The following is a 26,029-nucleotide window of genomic DNA, read 5'->3' on the forward strand; positions in this document are numbered from 1 at the left end:
AATGAATGACAACTGTATACAGACATGTTGATAGACGTAGTATGAACCAGCCTTTAGTCTTGAAATCTCTGGTTGAGTACACGACTGTATTCACTGTTTAGCTCTTGGCCTCACATGTGACTCCTTAAAGAGATGGGTGGGGCTGATGCTTAAGAGGGTGTGAAAGACGTTGAATGGGTGCAGACAAGAGCTCTCCAGTAGGTGTAACAAAACATTCCACGACCATTTTCTCAAAACGGGGGTTACAAGTTTATCAACTTTCAAAGCAGAATTACTTTTCCATTGTTTCTCAACTTGTGTGTATGATATACCATTTTCAAGTCTACTTTTATCCAATGTAAAAAACACAGTTTCAAATTTTGCTACATAAGACCGAATCGAGCCGGTCGGTCACATATTTAATTTAGAGTTTGTAATACACGTGATTTCCAGTGTTCTGTTTGTAACACTTGGGTTGGTGGTCACTAGACTAGAGGCTGTATGTTATGGATTAAACTCATTTCTGCTGATATGGTTGACGGCAGACTGAAGGTACAAAGACAGAAGATACACTGATTATTATTGTATTGTGTGAAACACTGTGATTCTGTAGCAGCTGACAAAGTCACTGCCCTTTGACTTCCTACAAGCCTCATCCTGATACAAGGGTGTGTCCAGAGCAGGCCAGTTAGACATGTTCTCTGCTTCTGTGCTGGAGGTCTCTCTCTGTTTAGTAAAACAAATAGATTTTTGATTGACTATCTGTGACTTCTCTTCTCTTTACTTGGAACTTTCTATTACATCACCCCTCCCTCCTTTCAGGCGAGCCTGGACCTCAGTGAGAGAGAAAGGAAATCCTGTCTGCATCCCCAGGCTGAGCGCTCACACGCAGAGGGACGATGAGGCTAAGCTGGGTTCGAGGGCTGGCTTCTTTGCTGGCCATGGGCGCTGGAATACTCTACATCACATCCATTAAGCGGGAGGTTCATTCTCATGGGGAAAGACTGCAGAGGGCCCATCAGGATGACTCGGTCAGGGGTCAGGACATGCTCAAGAGGCTGGAGAAGATGGAGGCTCACATCGAGAAGCTGGGTGGGTATCAATTTCCTTCATCTAAAAGTGCTGTTAAAAAGTATTGGCCCCCTTTCAGATTTTCACTATTTTTGATCCTGGGTGTTATCAGATTTTCAACCAAAACCTAATATTAGATAAAGGAAACCTGAGTTTACAAATAATACAAAAAATGGACACTTGTTTTATTTACTCAATTAAGTTATGCAACACCAAATTCCTCAGTGTGAAAAAGTAATTGCACCCTTACACACAATAACTGGGCTCCTGAGTGGCACAGCAGTCTCAGGCACTGCATCTCAGTGCAAGAGGAGTCCCTGGTTTGAATACAAGCTGTATCACATCCGGCCCAGCGCTGTCCGAGTTTGGCCGTCATTGTAAATAAGAATTTGTTCTTAACAGACTTGCCTAGTTAAATAAAGGTTAAATAAAATAAATGAGAGAAGTGACTTCAGTTCATGTAATGAGAGTTAACAATGGTCGTGGAGTAGCGTGGTCATCACCTCTTAATCAGGGAACAGGAGGGGACTTAGCTGTAAATATAAATAGCAGATACATTCCATTACAGCTGTGCCATCGTAGGTTTGGACAATGAATCTCTATTAAGTTTAATCTCAAAATTCATAAAGTCAAACACAGACTGCGCATTTCACCCACTTGACACATCAATGTAGCTCAAGAAACATTCTGGAATGAAGCACTGATCATTCACATACCTGATAACTAACAACTGCATGCAGACTGGTGGCACCATAGGTCCCAGAGCGGTGGGCTAATTTTTATCTTCTGGGGCCTGGAGTTTTTCCTTATATGCTAACCTAACTAGGAAAACTCTGGACCCTATAAAGTATGACAGTGATTAATCAGTTGTAAAAACGTTTTATATGGGCTATGATGGGACCAGTTTTTCCTAATCAGGTCACATGTTTTTTTTTTTTTAACTCTGTCAAATTGCAGCTATTTTATATTTGTTCATCAATTATATTTAGACTGGATTAGGAGGGGGATTTACTCTACCCATAGACAACAACTGATAGACAACAGAACTCACATAGCCGAGCTTGCTTTATGCATGTTTGCATCATGCAGGCCAATGCAACTGTATGCCTTAGCCATCCCAATTTTGAATGTAAACTACATTTTCTCCAGACACACAAATGGACGATAAATACATAACGTTATCAATTAGTTTACAGACAGGGCGCATAGGATGTAAAGTTATTCAGCTGCTCTTATTAGTAGCCTACAGTTGATCAGACTGAAAAATACTCTCATTTTCATCCCATACAGCATGTCAGATTTCTAATGTTTGGGTGCAACGTTTATGTAATGAGCTTTTGCTTGTGTCTGTGCGGAGTGATTATGTGTTATCATCTTTGCTAAATAAATACCGGAGTATAGTGGTACGCCTAATGGAGCGAACGAGAAAATGTGTTGCGTCAACCGCTCTCTTTTATCTACAATTGAATGGATGATGCGATGGAAGCTATCAAATCATTCGGAATTGTTTACGACATCCTAGAAAAGACAGTCGAAAGTTCAATATGTTCAGCAAGTAAAGCGTTGTAATGCGCAATTACCTCTGCAAGCTCACTGTAGTTGCCCTTGTAGGCGGAACTTTCCCTCTCGCCGTGTCTTCTATCGATGCAGTTTATTCCCAGAAACTTGAATCTGATGTGGGCATTTATATGCTCATGCTTTTGTTTTGCCATTCAGCAGAACGATTGATGTTCTTCGGGTCACTGTACCCACCTTTCGACCAAGGCTCAGACTTTCCAAAAAGCAGGCAAGGCCAGCAATACAGGCAGCTTGATGAAAGTCTCACTGTTAAGCAGCTATACTTTTGATACCTGTTGATATTGAACGCCCTCACATGTTCATCCTTCTTCATGAAACTGATCTCAGGTAGAGGTTGACCCTGGATTTTAATTTGCACCTTTTCCATGTACCCCAGAGAATGAAAGAGTTTTTTCCGCAAAAAGTCCACAACCTTTTCGGCAGCGTTGGACATTCTACCATTCTGATGCAGAAAATTGCACACTCGCACTGGTAGCTAACTAGCTACTGGAGATGACAAGGCTAACTTTTAAAAATGTTAAATAAATTGCAATAACTGGACACAAAGTTCTAAAACCAATAATTGTTTTGATAATATACCTCTTCCGTCAACTGTAATTTGAAAAAACGAATTTGAATTGAATAATATAAATAAAATGCTCAACTATTACTCTTCACTCTTAGTCTCTATCCAACAATGACACCAAGCTTCTCAACACACATATGTTCATTCTCTGATCCCAATTCTATGATTGGATGGACAACATGTCAGTTCATATTGCCAAAGATTTGATTGGTTGGAGGAAGTCCTCCGGAAGTGGTCACAATTACCATGTATGTCTATGGAAGGGGGTGAGGCCTACGAGCCTCCTAGGTTTTGTATTGAAGTCAATGTAGCCAGATGAGGACTGAAGCTAGCTGCCCTCTGGCTACACCATGGTGTGACCTCAGAAAGTGCTTTTGAAGTTACTTTAGACCTTCATTGCAAAACAGTGTATTTTAATAAATTATTTGGTGACATATGAATATATTTAGTAGCTAATGCTACATGTGTGATCTGTGTTGAAATATTACTAAAATCAGAAATCCATTTGCACTGCTAGTTATAGCCTAATGTTAGCAAGCTAACAATGAACCTAGATGTTAGATTTAGGTACCTGCAGGTTCATACTACAGGTACGACAATGTTTGTATTGGTAGTAACATGAGTTGGGAAGGTCCCGGTTCAATGTTTAGCTAGTTAGCTAAATGTTTTTTTACATTTCTTTAAAAAATATATATATTTCAGCTTTATTTAACCAGGTAGGCCAGTTGAGAACAAAATCTCATTTACAACTGCGTCCTGGCCAAGATAAAGCAAAGCAGTGCGAAAAAACAACAACACATGGGATAAACAAACGTACAGTCAATTAAACAATAGAAAAATCAATGTACAGTGTGTGCAAATGTAGTAAGATTAGGGAGGTAAGGCAATAAATAGGCCATAGTGGTGAAATAATTACAATTTAGCATTAACACTGGAGTGATAGATGTGCAGATGATGATGTGCAAGTAGAGATACTGGGGTGCAAAAGAGCAAGAAACATAAATAACAATATGGGGATGAGGAAGTTGGGTGGAATATTTACAGATGGTACAGGTGCAGTGATCGGTAAGCTGCTCTGACAGCTGATGCATAATAAGAATGTTGTGGAGTGGTTGAAAAACTAGTTTAAAGTCGGACGTTTACATACACTTAGGTTGGAGTCATTAAAACTATTTTTCAACCACTCTACTAATATCTTGTTAACAAACTATAGTTTGGCAAGTGGGTTAGGATATCTACATTGTGCATGACAAAAGTCATTTTTCCAACAATTGTTTACAGACAGATTATTTCACTTATAATTCAGTGTATCACAATTCCAGTGGGTCAGAAGTTTACATACAGTAAGTTGACTGCCTTTAAACAGCTTGGAAAATTCCAGAAAATGATGTTATGGAAGCTTCTGATAGGCTAATTGGCATAATTTAAGTAAATTGGAGGTGTACCTATGGATGTATTTCAAGGCCTACCTTCAAACTTTGCTTGACATCATGGGAAAATCAAAATAAATTAGCCAAGACCTCAGAAAAAAATGTGTAGACCTCCAAGTCTGGTTCATCCTTGGGAGCAATATCCAAACGCCTGAAGGTACCACGTATACTATTGTTTGTAGAGATGAACAAGTGTAAACACCATGGGACCATGCAGCCATAATACCGCTCAGAAAGGAGACGCGTTCTGTCTCCTACAGATGAACTTACAGATGAACTTACTGTCTCCTACAGATGAACTTGAGATACTTTGGAGCGAAAAGTCCAAATCAATCCCAGAACAACAGCAAAGGACCTTGTGAAGATGCTGGAGGAAACAGGTACAAAAGTATCTATATCCACAGTAAAATGAGTCCAATATTGATATAACCTCAAAGGCCGCTCAGCAAGGAAGAAGCCACTGCTCCAAAACTGCCATTAAAAAAAGCCAGACTACGGTTTGCAACTGCACATGAGGACAAAGTTTGTACTTTTTGGAGAAATGACCTCTGGTCTGATGAAACAAAAATAGAACTGCTTGGCCATAAGGACCATTGTTATGTTTGGAGGAAAAAGGGGGAGGCTTGCAAACCGAATTACACCATCCCAACCGTGAAGCATGGGGGTGGCAGCATCATGTTGTGGGGGTGGCAGCATCATGTTGTGGGGGTGCTTTGCTGCAGGAGGGTCTGGTGCACTTCACAAAATCGATGGCATCATGAGGACGGAAAATTATGTGGATGTAATGAAGCAACAACTCAAGACATCAGTCAGGAAGTTAAAGCATGGTCGCAAATGGGTCTTTCAAATGGACAATGACCCCAAGCATACTTCCAAAGTTGTGGCAAAATGGCTTACGGACAACAAAGTCAAGGTATTGGAGTGGCCATTCCAAAGCCCTGACCTCAATCCCATAGAGAATTTGTGGGCAGAACTGAAAAAACATGTGCGAGCAAGGAGGCCTAAAAAACTTACTCAGTTACACCAGCTCTGTCAGGAGGAATGGGCCAAAATGCACCCAACTTATTGGGGGGAAGCTTGTAGAAGGCTACCTGAAACGTTTGACCCAAGTTAAACAATTTAAAGGCAATGCAACCAAATAATAATTGACTTCTGACCCACTGGGAATGTGATGAAAGAAATAAAAGATGAAAAAAATCATTCTCTCTACTATTATTCAACATTCTTAAAATAAAGTGGTGATCCTAAATGACGTAAGACATGGAATTTGTACTAGGATTAAATGTCAGGAATTGTGCAAAACGGAGTTTAAATGTATTTGGCTAAGGTGTATGTTAACATCTGACTTTAATTGTATACAGAATGGTGTCGTCTGCGTAGAGGTTTATCAGAGAATCACCAGCAGCAAGAGCGACATCATTGATATATACAGAGAAAAGACTCTGCCCGAGAATTGAACCCTGTGGCACCCCCATAGAGACCGCCAAAGGTACAGACTACAGTCTCTCCAATTTGACACACAGAACTCTATCTGAGAAGTAGTTGGTGAACCAGGCGAGGCAGTCACTTGAGAAACCCAGGCTATTGAGTCAGCCGATTAGAATGCGGTGATGGACAGAATCGAAAGCCTTTGCCAGGTCGATGAAGACGGCTGCACAGTACTGTCTTTTATCGATGGTGGTTATGATATCGTTTAGGACCTTGAGCATTGCTGAGGTGCACCCATGACCAGCTCGGAAACCAGATTGCATAGTGGAGAAGGTATGGTTGGAATCGAAATGGTTGGTGATCTGTTTGTTAACTTGGCTTTCTTAGACTTTAGAATGGCAGGGGAGGATAGATATAGGTGTGTAACAGTTTGGGTCTAGAGTGTCTCCCCCTTTGAAGAGGGGGATGACCGCGGCAGCTTTACAATCTTTAGGGATCTCAGACGATACAAACTAGAGGTTGAACAGGCTAGTATTAGGGGTTGCAACAATTTCGGCTTATAATTTTTGAAAAAGAGGGCCCAGATTGTCTAACCTCAGCTGATATGTAGGGATCCAGATTTTGCAGCTCTTTCAGAACATCAGCTATCTGGATTTGGGTGAAGGAGAAGAGGGGTGGGCTTGGGCATGTTCCTACCGGGGATGCAGAGCTATTGGCTGGGGTAGGGGTAGCCAGGTGGAAAGCATGGCCAGCCGTAGAAAAATGCTTAATGAAATTCTCGATTATCGTAGATTTATCACTGGTGACAGTGTTTCCTAGCCTCAGTGCAGTGAGCAGCTGGGAGGAGGTGCTCTTATTCTCCATGAACTTTACAGTGTCCCAAACATTTTGGGAATTAGTGCTACAGGATGCAAATTTCTGTTTAAAAAGCTAGCCTTTGCTTTCCTAACTGACTGTGTATATTGGATCCTGACTTCCCTAAAAAGCTGCATATTGCTGGGGTTTATGCTGGTCAAGGGCAGTAAAGTCTAAAGTGAACCAAGGTCTATGTCTGCTCTTTTTCTACATTTTTTGGGGATGGGGCATACTTATTTCAGATGGTAAGAAAAATACTTTTAAAGAACAACCAGGCGTCCTCGACGGGATGAGGTCAATATCCTTCCAAGATACCCAGGCCAGGTCGATAAGAATGGCCTGCTAGCTGCTAGCTGAAGTGTTTTAGGGAGCGTTTGACAGTGATGAGGGGTGGTCCATAACGGATGCAGGCAATAAGACAGCAGAGGTGTATTTAGAGGGCAAGTTGATCAGGATGATATCTATAAGGGTGCCCATGTTTAAGGATTTAGGGCTGTACCTTGTAGGTTCCTAGCTTAGCTAGTTAGTTCCTAGCTTAGATTGTAGAATGGCCGGAGTGTTAAGCATATCCCAGTTTAGGTCACCTAACAGTACGAACTCTGAAGATAGATGGGGGGGCATTCAATTCACATATGGTGTCCAGGGCACAGCTGGGGGCTGAGGAGGGTCTATAACAAGTGGCAACAGTGAGACACTTATTTCTGCAAAGGTGGAGTTTTTGGTGGCCTTCCTAAGCCAGGATTCAGACATGGCTAGGACATCAGGTTTGGCTGAGTGTGCTAAAGCAATGAATAAAACAAACTTAGGGAGGAGGCTTCTGATGTTAAACCAAGGCTTTTATGGTTACAGAAGTCAACAAATGAGAGCGCTTGGGAAATAGGTCTAGTATTGGGGGCTACAGAGCTTGGGTTAAGCTCTACATCACCAGAGGAACAGAGGAGGAGTAGGATAAGGGTACGTCTAAATGCTATAAGAACTGGTCATCTAGTGTGTTGGGAACAGAGAATAAAAGGAGCAGATTTCTGAGCGTGGTAGAATAGATTCAGGGCATAATGTACAGACAAGGTGTGAGAACAGTGAAGGAAACCTAGGCATTGAGTGACAATGAGAGAGGTTGCATCTCTGGAGGTACCAGTTAAGCCCGGTGAGGTCTCTGCATGTGATCATAGGGTCCAATGAGCAGCAATAGGAATGTCAGGGAGCCGTTCGGTAGTCGCTACTACGCTAGACGAGAGGGAGACACAGCGTTCAGAAAGCTAGAGGGCCAGGGCTAGCAGGTGGGTCTTCGGCAACATCGCAACGGAAAATCCTGTTGAAGCCACATCGGACGATTACGTCGGCAGACCAGTTGTGATGGATCGGCAGGGCTCGTGTCGACAATAAAGGGTCCAGGCCAATTAGCATGAGAGGTATTGTAGCCCAAGAGTTAGCTGCTATACATTCGTCGGCTAGCCGGGAGATAGGCCTATCTGGTTTTTGCTTCAGGACAGAAGCGTTAGCCAGCAATAGCCACTCGGTTGCAGCTGCGATGGTCCAGTGTAATGATCCAGAACTTGCGGCAGGAATCCAGTGACGTGGTAGAGAAAAGCAGTCTGATATGCTTCGATATGCTCTGGGTTGATTTTGCGCTGTGCAGACTGGCAGGTATTGACCGAGCTAAAGCTGGCTGGTGTCCGAGCTAAAGGTGAAGACCGCTACCAATGGCTAACAATGACTACTAGCTCGTGGCTAGTCAGGTGGCTAGCTGCTGATGGAGGTTCCAGTTAAAAAGTATAAAAATAGCAGATCAGTACCACATTGGGGGAGGCGGGTTGCAGGAAAGTATATTTAGTTCTTAGATGGAATGTGAGATTAAAATATATACGAGAAAAAAAAACTAGAAAGACTTTATACATGGGACAAGACAAACACACGTTCGACTGCTACGCCATCTAGGATTTAACAAGATGTCTAAACATTTTTACATGTCTAAACAAAAGACTCCACTTCGCCATATGATTGCATGACCCATCAAGATATCCAGGCGATTACGGCCATCTATTGTATTTCATGAACATGTGTACTGTACATGTCTAGACAATAGTGAGATGTTACTGTGGGTGGCTATAGCATTTCCTTCACATGACCCATCCATTTAGTGTGTAAGAGTAATCTAAAAATTACCAAAATGTATAACATATTTTTATCTGGACACTTTGTTTTGTGTTTACCAGAGACAGTTGTAACGATTGACCTCCTCTTCTGAGGAGGAGTATTAAGGACCGGACCAATATGAAGCGTGGTACGTGTCCATGTTAATATTTATTTAAACTGAACACAAAATGACAAGCGAACGAACGAAAACTGAACAGTTCTGTCTGGTGCAGAGACAGGAAACAACTACCCACAACCCATAGTGGGGGAACAGGCTGCCTAATTATGGTTCTCAATCAGAGAAAACGATAGCCAGCTGCCTCTGATTGGGAACCATACCAGGCCAAACACATAGAAATAGAAAACATAGAACACAAAACATAGAATGCCCACCCCAACTCACGCCCTGAGACATAAACAAGGAACTAAGGTCAGGACGTGACAATGGTAATGTAAAGAACAACATGACCTGCACCAAAGTTAGATTAAGGTATAGGCCACGGAATAGAAGAAGTGTTTTTCACTATTGTAGGCTACTACTTTTAGTATTGAAATCTTTGGTTGTTTACTAAACTACTTACTCCGTTTAGCATGTCTTCACATTAGAATCCTTAAAGAGACGGGTGAGGCTAAGGCTTAAGAGGGTGTGAACATTCCTGAAGAGGTGTAGGCAAAGAAGGGTTGTCTAGTAGATGTACAAGGGCCATTTTCTACCAAGTTGATCAACTTTCAATGCAGAATTAATGTCGCATTGATCCTAAACTGCAGTGTATGAAATACCATTTTCTAGCTCTGAGTCTCTACTATTATCTCATGTAAAAAACACACTAACATTTTTTACAACATAAAACTGAATTGAGGTTGTCAGTCACATTTGTTCCCAATTAAATAAACAAATAAAGGATTAGATCAAATCTATGATATATGGCCAATAATAATTTTTAGAATGTTCTTTAATCCTGCATACTGTTGTTTGATGTACAAAATGTGTTACATTTAGATCTAACAACTTATGTGTGCCAAACAGCTACTTCAAGGTAATCCTCCAAGGCAGAACAAACCTTATTAATCAACTTTTTAAAAATCAAATGAAAACAGTAGTTATGTAAATGAGGTCATAATCTGTGTGTATCAAAAGGAGTGACTTTAATTGATTCTGGCAGCCTTAAACAATCTGAAATACACAGCAACAACCAATTAATGTCAGTTTGATGAGCAGCTGTCATGTGTCCACAGTGAAGTCAGTCAACAACGGGATCAGTCTGAAAGAGGGGCAGGCTGTGAAGGCTACCGAGGTCAAGAAGGAGAGGAAGGTGGTGAAGAAGTTGTACCCCAACTCAGCTCTGTTTACAACCTGGGGTGATGAGCTCTCAGAGGAGGAGCAGAAAGAGGCAGAAGGGTTGTTTCAGATGTATGGATACAACGCCTTCCTGAGTGACAGACTACCCCTGAACAGGGAAATCCCTGATACTCGCGATCCTAAGTAAATTATTTTCCTCATCTCTCTGCCACCTCTGCACAAAAAAATTATGGATAACTCAAGACTTCTGAATTCTAACCAGTCTGTTCCATAGCGCTCATCCGAGGTCAATTCCATCTCCAGCACTTTTAATGCAATTTGACAAATGACATTGAAATGTACTAACTTTAAGAGTGAAACAGCAGCTTTGGTGAAGTGACTGAATGATATGAGGTAGACCAAATGTTTTTGTTGTGTTTTGTTGTGTCAGGTGTGCTAATCACCAGTACCCCCATGACCTGCCCACCATCAGCGTGGTGTTGATCTACTTGGACGAGGCCCTGTCAATCATCAAGAGAGCTGTCCGCAGCATCATAGACAAGACCCCCCAACACCTGCTCAAAAACATCATACTGGTGGATGACCACAGCTCCAATGGTTCGCCTAATTTGTCTAAGCTCTCTGCTCTTTGTCTATGCTCTCTAGAAACATTTGAAAGTATATTTGAACTCAAGTGTGGCTTTCAACTTTTGTTGTGTCCCAATGATTTGCAAGTGTGTGCTTTCGCAGAGGACCTAAAGGAGAAGTTGGATGCCTACATCAGCTTCATCGATGAAGAGCGTCCGGGCCTGTTGAAGAGAGTGAGACACCTGGAGCAGCTCGGTCTCACACAGGCCCGCCTCTCAGGGTGGAGGGAAGCTGAAGGAGACGTGGTAGCCATCTTGGATGCCCACATAGAAGTTCACGTGGAATGGTAGTCTGAATGGTTTATACAGTGCATTGCGAAAGTATTCGGCCCCCTTGAACTTTGCGACCTTTTGCCACATTTCAGGCTTCAAACATAAAGATATAAAACTTTATTTTTTTAGGAAGAATCAACAACAAGTGGGACACAATCATGAAGTGGAACGACATTTATTGGATATTTCAAACTTTTTTAACAAATCAAAAACTGAAATATTGGACGTGCAAAATTATTCAGCCCCTTTACTTTCAGTGCAGCAAACTCTCTCCAGAAGTTCAGTGAGGAACTCTGAATGATCCAATGTTGACCTAAATGACTCATGATGATAAATACAATCCACCTGTGTGTAATCAAGTCTCCGTATAAATGCACCTGCACTGTGATAGTCTCAGAGGTCCGTTAAAAGCGCAGAGAGCATCATGAAGAACAAGGAACACACCAGGCAGGTCCGAGATACTGTTGTGAAGAAGTTTAAAGCCGGATTTGGATACAAAAAGATTTCCCAAGCTTTAAACATCCAAGGAGCACTGTGCAAGCGATAATATTGAAATGGAAGGAGTATCAGACCACTGCAAATCTACCAAGACCTGGCCGTCCCTCTAAACTTTCAGCTCATACAAGGAGAAGACTGATCAGAGATGCAGCCAAGAGGCCCATGATCACTCTGGATGAACTGCAGAGATCTACAGCTGAGGTGGGAGACTCTGTCCATAGGACAACAATCAGTTGTATATTGCACAAATCTGGCCTTTATGGAAGAGTGGCAAGAAAGCCATTTCTTAAAGATATCCATAAAAAGTGTTGTTTAAAGTTTGCCACAAGCCACCTGGGAGACACACCAAACATGTGGAAGAAGGTGCTCTGGTCAGATGAAACCAAAATTGAACTTTTTGGCAACAATGCAAAACGTTATGTTTGGCGTAAAAGCAACACAGCTCATCACCCTGAACACACCATCCCCACTGTCAAACATGGTGGTGGCAGCATCATGGTTTGGGCCTGCTTTTCTTCAGCAGGGACAGGGAAGATGGTTAAAATTGATGGGAAGATGGATGGAGCCAAATACAGGACCATTCTGGAAGAAAACCTGATGGAGTCTGCAAAAGACCTGAGACTGGGACGGCGATTTGTCTTCCAACAAGACAATGATCCAAAACATAAAGCAAAATCTACAATGGAATGGTTCAAAAATAAACATATCCAGGTGTTAGAATGGCCAAGTCAAAGTCCAGACCTGAATCCAATCGAGAATCTGTGGAAAGAACTGAAAACTGCTGTTCACAAATGCTCTCCATCCAACCTCACTGAGCTTGAGCTGTTTTGCAAGGAGGAATCATGTGCAAAACTGATAGAGACATACCCCAAGCGACTTACAGCTGTAATCGCAGCAAAAGGTGGTGCTACAAAGTATTAACTTAAGGGGGCTGAATAATTTTGCACGCCCAATTTTTCAGTTTTTGATTTGTTAAAAAAGTTTGAAATATCCAATAAATGTCGTTCCACTTCATGATTGTGTCCCACTTGTTGTTGATTCTTCACAAAAAAATACAGTTTTATATCTTTATGTTTGAAGCCTGAAATGTGGCAAAAGGTCGCAAAGTTCAAGGGGGCCGAATACTTTCGCAATGCACTGTATTATAAAGACACTCAGTGATATTTTTTGAGTCTCCTTTAACACAATGTTTTCACTCTGTGTTTCTGTGAACAGGGCGGAGCCTCTGTTAGCGCGGATAAAGGAGGACCGCACGTTGGTGTTGACACCGGTGTTTGACAAAGTCCATTTCGATGACTTGACAGTCACACGTTATTGGCCGAATGCAAACGCCTTTGACTGGGCCCTGTGGTGTATGTACGAGTCCTTCAGACCTGAGTGGTATGCCTTAAAAGACGAGACACAGCCAGGAAAGTGAGTTGTTTGTGATTTCATCAACGAAGGAATGTCCTGTTTCACAAGTCTGTTTGAAAAGGGGAAAAGGAAAACAGCTTTGGAAGGAAAATCTTACCTAATATTTACACCTGTATTGTTATTTTGCGTTATCTATTCATTAAAATGAATGTCACATCTCCCATTTTTAGAAATGACCATTATGTGTTGTGTATGTTTGTCAGGAGCCCCTCCATTATGGGCATACTAGTGGTTGATCGCCTGTTCTTTGGGGAAATTGGTGCTCTGGATGGTGGTATGAAGATCTATGGAGGTGAAAATGTTGAGCTGGGCATCCGGGTAAGCCCCTCTGCTACAGTTTGTGAATGAATGTTGGAAATCAAAGCAGACTTGTGTTTGCAGAAATGCTTTCTGTTCTTGAGTCGTTCAGTTTGAACAAACCAATCTACGTCCAACATCCAGACACTTCAGTCCATATCTATAAACTCGTACTTGTCTCTTGGTGTTTGGTGTGTCTAGGTGTGGCTGTGTGGAGGAAGTGTCGAGGTCATACCTTGTTCTAAAATAGCCCACATCGAAAGGGCCCATAAACCCTATCTCCCAGACCTGAGCATTACAATGAAGAGGAATGCTCTGAGAGTGGCTGAGGTCTGGATGGATGAATACAAACATAATGTCAACATTGCCTGGAACCTCCCACTGAAGGTACTGTACACAACAAACCATTCAAAAAGTAGGTTTTGTTCAGCTGCTCCTATGGAATAACAATCATCGCTGTTATGCATGCTTTGTGCTTGAAAATAAGTAGACTAGACAGTCAAAATATTATAAGAATGGTCTATTACTCAATGCCATAATAAAGATCATAGGATCTTTGTAAAATGATGGCGGTAAGCCATCATCAAGTGGATAATAGGTAGATTGCTCACAGCCTGTGTTTCTGATTTACAAATCTTCCTCTTTCTCACCACAGGATCATGGCATAGACATTGGGGATGTTTCAGAGAGGAAGAAGTTGAGAAAGAGTCTGAACTGCAAACCCTTCCAGTGGTATCTGGACAATGTGTATCCAATGTTAGACCCCCTGGGTGACTTGCTTGGTTATGGAGCTGTGAGTGATGCTAAAATGTTACTGTTGTTCTGGAATTTCCTCATCAAATATGTTTGGTGCATGTCATTCTTTTTTTCAATTGGATGCAGGGTCATAATTCCAACTCATTATCAGGATAGGAATTTGCACTTTTATAATTGTTTAATCTGTGTCCATTAAATCAACAGCTGGTCAATGACCTGAATATGGATCTCTGTATAGATCAAGGCCCAGTTCCAGGGAACACACCTATTTTACATGGATGCCATTATTTTACTCCACAGGTTTGTATAATCATTGCTTAGTATTTTAGAATTTAACTAGCGGTATAATATGGTCCATCCCATAGCAGAACCGGGATTCAACCCATACCACAATGCAAAGTACTGTCAATACCACAGACACAGAAAAGCCTAAATATCTATCCTCTCTGTCCAGAACTGTTATTATCGAGCCAGCGGGGAGATCTACATTGGAGGCATCAAGTCTCACAAGTACAACAGTAATCGCTGTCTGATGGACATTGGCACTCAAACCCCAGGACTGTATGAGTGCAAGGAGGCCAAGCAGAAGGGATTCCACATGCTCTGGGAATTTCAACAGGTAAGCACTCCAACATGAAATAGGGAAATTGATGCCTATTAACTGTTGGAAACATGGGAGATGTCTTTGACTTTAGTGTGATGTTGTACAGTGTAATGTTTGCTGTGTTTTACAGGGAAAAGCCATCCAGAACAGACAGACAAAGAGATGTCTGGAGATTGCCCCAGGGGAGGACACTTTCTACCAGCTCATCATTCAGGAGTGCAGTGGGCAGCACTGGTTAATACGGAATGTGATAAAAGAGTTCTGATACACTGAGATAGTTAGGCCGACTGTACCAGAGACAATGCAGCGGGGCTGTAGGAGTTATCCTGCGATTATAAGCAAGTGGGAAGTTGGTATTTACCACAAACGATTGGTAAAAATCCACTTGAACACGCCTCCAACTGGTAATTAACAGTGGGAAATTCTGGGAGATTACCAGTGGGAAACCTCTGACGTCACCTACTAAGGAAATGACCTTTTAAACAGCATTGTCAGTAGTTAAATGCAACAACAAAACATTATTTACACAAAGTTTTTGAACACTAATTTTTGTACAAACACGATAGCTGTACTTATAGTTTATGGTTGACACAGCTTGTTGGCCGTTGAGTTTCTCAACGAGTTCTCAACGAGTTCAAAGCACGTGAATACATCCAACTGATATTTACGACTTCACAACTGGTAATTACCACCTTCCCACTTCTTTATGAACACCGCATTATCATTACACTTTGAAAAGCCAATCAGTGGTCAGCAGTGAGATGACTGCATGATCTTAGTGAACTGCTGGTTGGACATAGCTTCATGGGGACATACAGTGCCTTGCGAAAGTATTCGGCCCCCTTGAACTTTGCGACCTTTTGCCACATTTCAGGCTTCAAACATAAAGATATAAAACTGTATTTTTTTGTGAAGAATCAACAAGTGGGACACAATCATGAAGTGGAACGACATTTATTGGATATTTCAAACTTTTTTAACAAATCAAAAACTGAAAAATTGGGCGTGCAAAATTATTCAGCCCCCTTAAGTTAATACTTTGTAGCGCCACATTTTGCTGCGATTACAGCTGTAAGTCGCTTGGGGTATGTCTCTATCAGTTTTGCACATCGAGAGACTGACATTTTTTCCCATTCCTACTTGCAAAACAGCTCGAGCTCAGTGAGGTTGGATGGAGAGCATTTGTGAACAGCAGTTTTCAGTTCTTTCCACAGATTCTCGATTGGATTCAGGTCTGGACTTTGACTTGGCCATTCTAACACCTGGATATGTTTATTTTTGAACCATTCCATTGTAGATTTTGCTTTATGTTTTGGATCATTGTCTTGTTGGAAGACAAATCTCCGTCCCAGTCTCAGGTCTTTTGCAGACTCCATCAGGTTTTCTTCCAGAATGGTCCTGTATTTGGCTTCATCCATCTTCCCATCAATTTTAACCATCTTCCCTGTCCCTGCTGAAGAAAAGCAGGCCCAAACCATGATGCTGCCACCACCATGTTTGACAGTGGGGATGGTGTGTTCAGCTGTGTTGCTTTTACGCCAAACGTAACGTTTTGTATTGTTGCCAAAAAGTTCAATTTTGGTTTCATCTGACCAGAGCACCTTCTTCCACATGTTTGGTGTGTCTCCCAGGAGGCTTGTGGCAAACTTTAAACGACACTTTTTATGGATATCTTTAAGAAATGGCTTTCTTCTTGCCACTCTTCCATAAAGGCCAGATTTGTGCAACATACGACTGATTGTTGTCCTATGGACAGAGTCTCCCACCTCAGCTGTAGATCTCTGCAGTTCATCCAGAGTGATCATGGGCCTCTTGGCTGCATCTCTGATCAGTCTTCTCCTTGTATGAGCTGAAAGTTTAGAGGGACGGCCAGGTCTTGGTAGATTTGCAGTGGTCTGATACTCCTTCCATTTCAATATTATCGCTTGCACAGTGCTCCTTGGGATGTTTAAAGCTTGGGAAATCTTTTTGTATCCAAATCCGGCTTTAAACTTCTTCACAACAGTATCTCGGACCTGCCTGGTGTGTTCCTTGTTCTTCATGATGCTCTCTGCGCTTTTAACGGACCTCTGAGACTATCACAGTGCAGGTGCATTTATACGGAGACTTAATTACACACAGGTGGATTGTATTTATCATCATTAGTCATTTAGGTCAACATTGGATCATTCAGAGATCCTCACTGAACTTCTGGAGAGAGTTTGCTGCACTGAAAGTAAAGGGGCTGAATAATTTTGCACGCCCAATTTTTCAGTTTTTGATTTGTTAAAAAAGTTTGAAATATCCAATAAATGTCGTTCCACTTCATGATTGTGTCCCACTTGTTGTTGATTCTTCACAAAAAAATACAGTTTTATATCTTTATGTTTGAAGCCTGAAATGTGGCAAAAGGTCGCAAAGTTCAAGGGGGCCGAATACTTTCGCAAGGCACTGTATACACAGTTTCTTCACAGAATGTGGAATGCTATTGAGCTGTGTTCTCCTTGGTCCTGATTGTAAATGCAGAGAAATAATAAATATGATTCCTTTATTTACGCTCATTTGTGATTTGTTATTGATTCACTGTAGATTTTCACCAAATAGGGTTATAGAAAATGTGTCTGCATTGACATGGTATAGAGCTGAGTTGACATCAGTGTAGTTTTGAAGAAGACCCATCCTCGACTGCTCTATGAGCTCTCCGAGACAAACTTATTCCATGGATGGCCGGCCCTCTCTCGTACAGTTCTGGTGGCATGGAGGTATACAGTGCATTTGGAAAGTATTCAGACCCCTTTACTTTTACCACATTCTTAAATTACAGCCTTATTCTAAAAATGATTAAATTCTTTTTTTCCCTCATCAATCTTCACACAATAACTCATAATGACAAAGGAAAAATACATAATTATTCTGACCCTTTTCTCAGTACTTTGTTGAAGAACTTTTGGCAACGATACAGCCTATAGTCTTCTTGGGTATCATGCTACAAGCTTGGCACACCTGTATTTGGGGACTTTCTCCCATTCTTCTCTGCAGATTCCCTCAAGCACTGTCAGGTTGGTCGCTGCACAGCTCTTTTCAGGTCTCTTCAGAGATGTTCGATCGGGTTCAAGTCCGGAATCTGGCTGGGCCACTCAAAGACATTCAGAGTCTTGTCCCGTCGGGGAAGCCATGACAAGCTGACAGCACTGGCGTGAGCTTCAGCCCTTCCATTACTTGATGTCATCGCTGTGAGCACTCAGGATTAGTGCTCAAAGCTGCATTCTGCTTGCTGCCAGAAGAGTTATGCCAGAGTGGGGAAGGAAAATAGAGGTCAGGGGATGATGTTCTGTCAGCAAGGTGAACCTCCATCCGAACAGGTAGGTGTGGAACTTTTTGATCCTGAAGATAATACCCAACGCTTCTTTCTCAATCTGCGGGTATTTCAGTCCTTGACATGAAGGCAATGGGCTTATCTTCTCCTGCAACTTCATATGGGGAAGTGTCACAAGCCAGTTGAATTGGCAAGGATGAATTGAAGTGAATCAACACCTTATCAATCAACACTGCCTTTTCCTTCTTGAAAGTAGCGTCACAATCCTTTGTCCACGACCAGAGTTTGTTCTCTCTCATTAACTCATGCCAGCTTTTTGATTAACTTCCGTAGTAGTTCAGGAGGCCCAGGAATAACTTCAGATGGCTTACATTCTCGGGAGCAGGTCCCCTCTGCAATGACTGTCACTTTCGATGGGGCTGTGTGGAGAATGTCAGCATCAATCACATGGCCTAAGGCAATGCACTGCATGCATGAAAAAGTTGCACTTCTCTTTTTACGAACATGTAAGCCTTACTCTTCGAGATGATTAACCCATAATAAGCATTCATAAAAAATTCAAGTGTTATACATCGGCTTAATGATAAACTTCTTGTTAATCCAGCCGCTTTGTCAGATTTCGCAAAGGCTTTAATCCGAAAGCATACCATGCGATTATCTGAGGACAGCGCCCCTCTTACAAAAGCATACAAACATTTTACAACCAAGTAAAGGAATTACAAAAGTCAGAAATAGCGATAAAATTAATCACTTACCTTTGAAGATCTTCATATGGTTGCAGTCACAAGAGTCCCAGCTACACAAAAATGTTTGTTTTGTTCGTTAAATTCCCTCTTTATATCCCAAAAACTCTGTTTTGTTGGCACGTTTTGTTCAGTAATCCACTAGCTCAAAGGAGGTCAAAACATGCAGATGAATACTGTCACGACTTCAACCGAAGGTAACTCCTCTCCCTGTTCGGGCGGCGCTCGGCATCGCCGGTTTACTAGCCGCCACCGATCCCTTTTTCCTTTTCTGGTTGTTTTGTCTGTGTTCCTTTTCACACCTGGTTTCATTTGCGTTTATTTCTGTGTGTTTATATGGCACCTGTTGCCTGCCTTAGTTTGTGCGGGATTAAGCTTGTGTGTATTTGCGCTCGATTATCTTTGATGTTTATTGTTTTCACTATTACGCACGTGTATGTAAGTTTCGGAACTGAGTTTGTTCCTCCTTGCGTTTTGCATGAGTTTCTGTATTGTTTTCACTATTACGCACGTGTATATAAGTCTCGGAACTGAGTTTGTTCCTCCTTGCGTTTTGCATGAGTTTCTGTATTGTTTTCACTATTTAGGCACATGTATGTAAGTGTCGGAACTGTGGTTGTTCCTCCGTGTGTTGACACGAGTTTCTGATTCTTCGAGAGCGTAGTTTTGGATTTTCGTCTGTGCCATTTTTGTATTGGTGGACTATATATATATATATATAGATATAGATATATATATATATATATATATAGATATAGATATATATATATAGATATAGATATAGATATAGATATAGATATATAGATATATATCTATAGATATATATCTATATATATATTTATTAAGCACGCTTCTCAAAAATCCCTGCTCTCCTGCGCCTGACTCCTACACCTCTCACCGAGAAGCACCTTATCACAAATACATCCTAATAGTACCGGTAAAGTTCGTCGAAACATGTCAAACGATGTTAATAATTAATCCTCAGGTTATCAATTGTCTAAATAATCGATAATATTTCAACCGGACAATAGCGTATTCAATAGAAAGGAAAAACAAAGAAGGGCGCGCAATCGGTCACGAGCGCAAACCAGCTCTGCATTCTTCCTCAGTCCAGTGACAAAAGGTCTCATTCTTCTTCATTTTTCAGAAAACAAGCCTGAAACAATGTCTAAAGACTGTTGACATCTAGTGGAAGCCATAAGAACTGCAATCTGGGTCCTAACCCATTAGATACTGTATAGGCATTCAATTGAAAATTTAAAAAAATCCCACTTCATGGATGGATTTTCCTCAGGTTTTCGGCTGCCATATCAGTTCTGTTATACTCATAGACATTATTTTAACAGTTTTGCAAACTTTAGTGTTTTCTATCCAAATCTACCTATTGTTATTATTATTATTATTATTATTATTATTATTATTATTATTATTATTATTAATATGCATATCCTAGCATCTGGGCCTGAGTAACAGGCAGTTTACTTTGGGCACGCTTCTCATCCAGACGTTGAAAAACTGCCCCCAAGCTATAAGAAGTTAAAAGTATTTTACATTTGAGTAATTTAACAGACGCTTCTATCCGGAGTGACATACAGGAGCAACTAGTGTTAAGTGCAATCTTCCCTCTAAACTGTGTGAGTGCCCATGCACGCAGTAGCAAGAGAGATTTCAAAATGTCTAAAACTATGACTGCAGAGAGACTGTCAACGAATACAGCAAACAACAAGCACTGCAGCAGTAATGAATGAGTAGGAAAGTGAAACCTATAGGCTTGCGTTGTTATTATTAGCGGCTTGGGTCTTTTTTTAATATCCAGGAATATTACACTTTCTCTGTTCATAGGAGTAACAACATGAATTTGTGCATGAGGCAGAAATAATGTGGTGCGACTTGAGTTTCGCCATCAGCTGGAAGACGGTGTCCCTTTTTGGTCAGTGTCAGTGGAGGAAAGAGAGAGCGGAGGGATGTTGAGAGGCTGACCCTCAGTCTGCTGCTCTCCCCTCTGCTGAGACTGACCATCAAATGAAGGCACCATCAGCCAAGTAAAATACAAATAAAAAACAAATGATTTAAATGTATGCCCACTCAGCTGTGCTTCACAAGTAATATTACAACAGATCTATTACCTCTGTGATCATATAGCCTACCTCAAATTTTGAAATGTAATTTTAAAAAATGTCTTGAACAACAATGCATTGGCAGCAAAGCCAATATGCGGTGATAATGTATTGGGCCTATAGCTTACTGCATAAACCTCATTGCTACAGTACTGTTTTTAATTGGTTACTGGCTTACATTTTTTAAGTTATGTAAAAACTAATCTGAGAGGTAGATCTCGGCTTGCATTTTGATTCAAATTGACCTTGACTCAGAAAACGTTGGTGACCACTGTTGTAGTTCTCCTTGTTAACACTATCAACATTTCCCTTTAATGTGGCAACTGTGATCAAGTCAAAGCAATTTTAGACACTTTCAGTGCAACATACCGAAACAAAATTACCTATGCAAGAGATTGTTGTCGGCAGAACACATCGGAGCTAGTTAGTGAGTTATTAGCCCTGTTATAGATAATTTGTTGTGAACAATAGGGGAGGGATTGCTTCCTACAAGAGCACAAAACATATACATTTCTAGACATATTTGAATAGAAGGTCAGGTAAAGATCTTTGTTCGTTTCTTAAAGGGGCAGTGTTGTATTTTGAGACAGGCTTGAAAAAGCTAAGTAGACAATAAGCAGAGCGTAGAATAATTTGTCTTATTCTCTGTAATAATGGTATGGAAATAATAATACATTTAATTTGGAAAGTGGTTTCTTACATCAAACAATATAACAATATTTTCAGTCACCTCCCTTTCTGACGGACAAGTGGATAAACAGGTTAATGTCAAGCCCTGCATGTTTTTTCCCCCAAAAGTCTCATGGAATATAGGCCAACATTGCGATGTGATTGGCTTAGTGTTCTGTCACTCATGGGGGACACTACATCATCGCCAATTTTAAGTCCTTAGTAAGAGTAGACATCCCAAATTTTAGGCCTTTGGTTCCTGCCATGGAGTTATACTACAAGTGTCCTTTTTTTAACACCTCCACCAACCCCCTCTTCAGAGGACAAATGTCTTAGTTTTTTTACAGCTACTTTGCTACATATACATACATTTTACATATACATTTTACATACATGGTACTTTTATATAAAGCAGTCACATAACAATAATATATTATCAAACGTAAACTCTTTAATCCCACCCCTCAGCCACTCTCAGCCCATCCCACTTATCACCATTGACCACCCTCATTTGGTTTCCATGTGCCATATACGTATTATAAAGACACTCAGTGATATTTTTTTGAGTCTCCTTTAACACAATGTTTTCACTCTGTGTTCACTCTGTGTTTCTGTGAACAGGGCGGAGCCTCCTCTTTGGTGTTGACGCCGGTGTTTGACAAAGTCCATTTCGATGACTTGACAGTCACACGTTATTGGCCGAGTGCAAACGCCTTTGACTGGGCCCTGTGGTGTATGTACGAGTCCTTCAGACCTGAGTGTTATGCCCTAAAAGATGAGTCACAGCCAGGAAAGTGAGTTGGTTGTGATTTCATCATCAGATGATAGTGCTGTTTCACAAGTCTGTTTGAAAAGGGGAAAAGGAAAACAGCTTTGGGAGGAAAATCTTACCTAATATTTACACCTGTATTGTTATTTTGCGTTATCTATTCATTAAAATGAATGTCACATCTCCCATTTTAGAAATTACTATTATGTGTTGTGTATGTTTGTCAGGAGCCCCTCCATTATGGGCATACTAGTGGTTGATCGCCTGTTCTTTGGGGAAATTGGTGCTCTGGATGGTGGTATGAAGATCTATGGAGGTGAAAATGTTGAACTGGGCATCCGGGTAAGCCCCTCTGCTACAGTTTATGAATGAATGTTGGAAATCAAAGCAGACGTGTGTCTGCAGATTTGCTTTCTGTTCTTGAGTCGTTTAGTTTGAACAACCCAATCTACGTCCAACATCCAGACACTTCAGTCCATATCTATAAACTCGTTCTTGTCTCTTGGTGTTTGGTGTGTCTAGGTTTGGCTGTGTGGTGGAAGTGTCGAGGTCATACCTTGTTCTAAAATAGCCCACATAGGGAGGGCCCATAAACCTGATCTCCCAGACCCGAGCATTACAATGAAGAGGAATGCTCTGAGAGTGGCTGAGGTCTGGATGGATGAACACAAACATAATGTCAACATCGCCTGGAACCTCCCACTGAAGGTACTGTACACAACAAACCATTCAAAAAATAGGGTTTTTTCAGCTGCTCCTATGGAATAATAATCATCGCTGTTATGCATGCTTTGTGTTTGAAAATAAGTAGACTAGACAGTCAATATTATAAAAATATTATATTACTCAATGCCATAATAAAGATCATAAGATCTTTGTAAAATGATGGCGGTAAGCCATCATCAAGTGGATAATAGGTAGATTGCTCACACAGCCTGTGTTTCTGATTTACAAATCTTCCTCTTTCTCACCACAGGATCATGACATAGACATTGGGGATGTTTCAGAGAGGAAGAAGTTGAGAGGGTCTGAACTGCAAACCCTTCCAGTGGTATCTGGACAATGTGTATCCAATGTTAGACCCCCTGGGTGACTTGCTTGGTTATGGAGCTGTGAGTGATACTAAAATGTTACTGTTGTTCTGGATACAGTGGGGCAAAAAAGTATTTAGTCAGCCACCAGTTGTGCAAGTTCTCCCACTTAAAAAGATGAGAGAGGCCTGTAATTTTCATCATAGGTACACTTCAACTATGACAGACAAAATTAGGGGAAAAAATCCTGATAATCACATTGTAGGATTTTTTATGAATTTATTTGCAAATTATGGTGGAAAATAAGTATTTGGTCACCTACAAACAAGCAAGATTTCTGGCTCTCACAGACCTGTAACTTCTTCTTTAAGTGGCTCCTCTGTCCTCCACTTGTTACCTGTATTAATGGCACCTGTTTGAACTTGTTATCAGTATAAAAGACACCTGTCCACAACCTCAAACAGTCACACTCCAAACTCCACTATGGTCAAGACCAAAGATCTGTCAAAGGACACCAGAAACAAAATTGTAGACCTGCACCAGGCTGGGAAGACTGAATCTGCAATAGGTAAGCTTGGTTTGAAGAAATGAACTGTGGGAGCAATTATTAGGAAATGGAAGACATACAAGACCACTGATAATCTCCCTCGATCTGGGGCTCCACGCAAGATCTCACCCCGTGGGGTCAAAATGATCACAAGAACGGTGAGCAAAAATCCCAGAACCACACGGGGGGACCTAGTGAATGACCTGCAGAGAGCTGGGACCAAAGTAACAAAGCCTACCATCAGTAACACACTACGCCGCCAGGGACTCAAATCCTGCAGTGCCAGACATGTCCCCCTGCTTAAGCCAGTACATGTCCAGGCCCGTCTGAAGTTTGCTAGAGAGCATTTGGATGATCCAGAAGAAGATTGGGAGAATGTCATATGGTCAGATGAAACCAAAATAGAACTTGTGGTTAAAAACTGAACTCGTCGTGTTTGGAGGACAAAGAATGCTGAGTTGCATCCAAAGAAGAAGAAGATGAAACGTTGCTGGGTCTTTCAGCATGACAATGATCCCAATCACACCGCCCGGGCAATGAAGGAGTGGCTTCATAAGAAGCATTTCAAGGTCCTGGTGTGGCCTAGCCAGTCTCCAGATCTCAACCCCATAGAAAATCTTTGGAGGGAGTTGAAAGTCTGTGTTGCCCAGCAACAGCCCCAAAACATCACTGCTCTAGAGGAGATCTGCATGGAGGAATGGGCCAAAATAACAGCAACAGTGTGTGAAAACCTCGTGAAGACTTAAAGAAAATGTTTGACCTCTGTCATTGCCAAAAAAGGGTATATAACAAAGTATTGAGATAAACTTTTGTTATTAACCAAATACTTATTTTCCACCATAATTTGCAAATAAATTCATAAAAAATCCTACAATGTGATTTTCAGATGTGTTGTTCTCATTTTGTCTGTCATAGTTGAAGTGTACCTATGATGAAAATTACAGGCCTCTCTCATCTGTTTAAGTGGGAGAACTTGCACAATTGGTGGCTGACTAAATACTTTTTTGCCCCACTGTATATTTCCTCACCAACTGTGTTTGGTGCATATAATTACTTCTTCAATTGGATGCAGGGTCATAATTCCAACTCATTATCAGGATAGGAATTTGCACTTTCATAATTGTTTAATCTGTATCCATAAAATCAACAGCTGGTCAATGACCTGAAGACGGATCTCTGTATAGATCAAGGCCCAGTTCCGGGGAACACACCTATTTTACATGGATGCAATTATTTTACTCCACAGGTTTGTAGAATCATTGCTTAGTATTTTAGAATTTAACTAGTTGTATAATATGGTCCATCCCATAGCAGAGCCGGGATTCAACCCATACCACATTGCAAAGTACTGTCAAAATATCTATCCTCTCTGTCCAGAACTGTTATTATCGAGCCAGCGGGGAGATCTACATTGGAGGCATCAAGTCTCACAAGTACAACAGTAATCGCTGTCTGATGGACATTGGCACTCAAACCCCAGGACTGTATGAGTGCAAGGAGGCCAAGCAGAAGGGATTCCACATGCTCTGGGAATTTCAACAGGTAAGCACTCCAACATGAAATAGGGAAATTGATGCTTATAAACTGTTGGAAACATGGGAGATGTCTTTGACTTTAGTGTGATATTGTACAGTAGAATGTTTGCTGTGTTTTACAGGGAAAAGCCATCCAGAACAGACAGACAAAGAGATTGCCCCAGGGGAGGACACTGACTACCAGCTCATCATTCAGGAGTGCAGTGGGCAGCACTGGAAAATACGGAATGTGATAGAAGACTTCTGATACACTGAGATGTCTAGGCCTACTGTACCATAGACAATACAGCAGGACTATAGGAGTTATCATCATGCTTTGAAAAGCCAATCGGTAGTCAGCAGTGAGATGACTGTGTGATCTTAGTGAGCTGTTGGTTGTACATAGCTTCATGGGGACAGATTTACATCCTTCACAGAATGTGAAATGCTATTGAGCAAAGAAAGAATAAATATGATTCCTGTATTTACACTCATTTGTGGTTTGTTACTGATTCTCTGTAGATTTTCACCAAATAGG

At 41.3% G+C, this 26,029-nt stretch overlaps 1 protein-coding gene across 2 annotated transcripts; it reads left to right on the forward strand.

Annotated features, from left to right (window-relative positions):
• Nucleotides 1-648: 648 nt before the first annotated feature.
• On the forward strand, nt 649-25,993 carry LOC110490413 (probable polypeptide N-acetylgalactosaminyltransferase 8). 2 transcript variants are annotated; one of them, XM_036944784.1, is made up of 11 exons: nt 649-1,071; nt 10,276-10,522; nt 10,770-10,936; nt 11,069-11,252; nt 12,952-13,149; nt 13,353-13,467; nt 13,648-13,833; nt 14,102-14,239; nt 25,128-25,223; nt 25,355-25,519; nt 25,635-25,993. In XM_036944784.1, exons 1-11 carry the CDS (start codon nt 879-881, stop codon nt 25,743-25,745), a joined length of 1,800 nt encoding a protein of 599 aa, XP_036800679.1. In that variant the 5' UTR covers nt 649-878; the 3' UTR covers nt 25,746-25,993. The 2 variants fall into 2 exon arrangements, with proteins under 2 accessions (XP_036800679.1, XP_036800678.1); XM_036944783.1 differs by lacking the exons at nt 25,128-25,223; nt 25,355-25,519; nt 25,635-25,993 and adding exons at nt 14,407-14,502; nt 14,657-14,821; nt 14,937-15,712 and having other exon boundaries at nt 652-1,071.
• The last annotated feature ends 36 nt before the right edge of the window (nt 25,994-26,029 follow it).

Source organism: Oncorhynchus mykiss, chromosome 15 (genome assembly GCF_013265735.2).
Source record: "Oncorhynchus mykiss isolate Arlee chromosome 15, USDA_OmykA_1.1, whole genome shotgun sequence".
Classification (NCBI taxonomy): Eukaryota; Metazoa; Chordata; class Actinopteri; order Salmoniformes; family Salmonidae; genus Oncorhynchus; species Oncorhynchus mykiss.

What these genes read in the sequence shown, in the direction of transcription:
- LOC110490413 (XM_036944783.1), top strand. Translation starts at nt 879, where the DNA reads ATGAGGCTAAGCTGGGTTCGAGGGCTGGCTTCTTTGCTGGCCATGGGC. An exon ending in CCTGATACTCGCGATCCTAA is followed by an intron (nt 10,523 to 10,769) that starts GTAAATTATTTT and finishes TTGTTGTGTCAG; the next exon opens with GTGTGCTAATCACCAGTACC. An exon ending in ATGTTGAGCTGGGCATCCGG is followed by an intron (nt 13,468 to 13,647) that starts GTAAGCCCCTCT and finishes TGGTGTGTCTAG; the next exon opens with GTGTGGCTGTGTGGAGGAAG.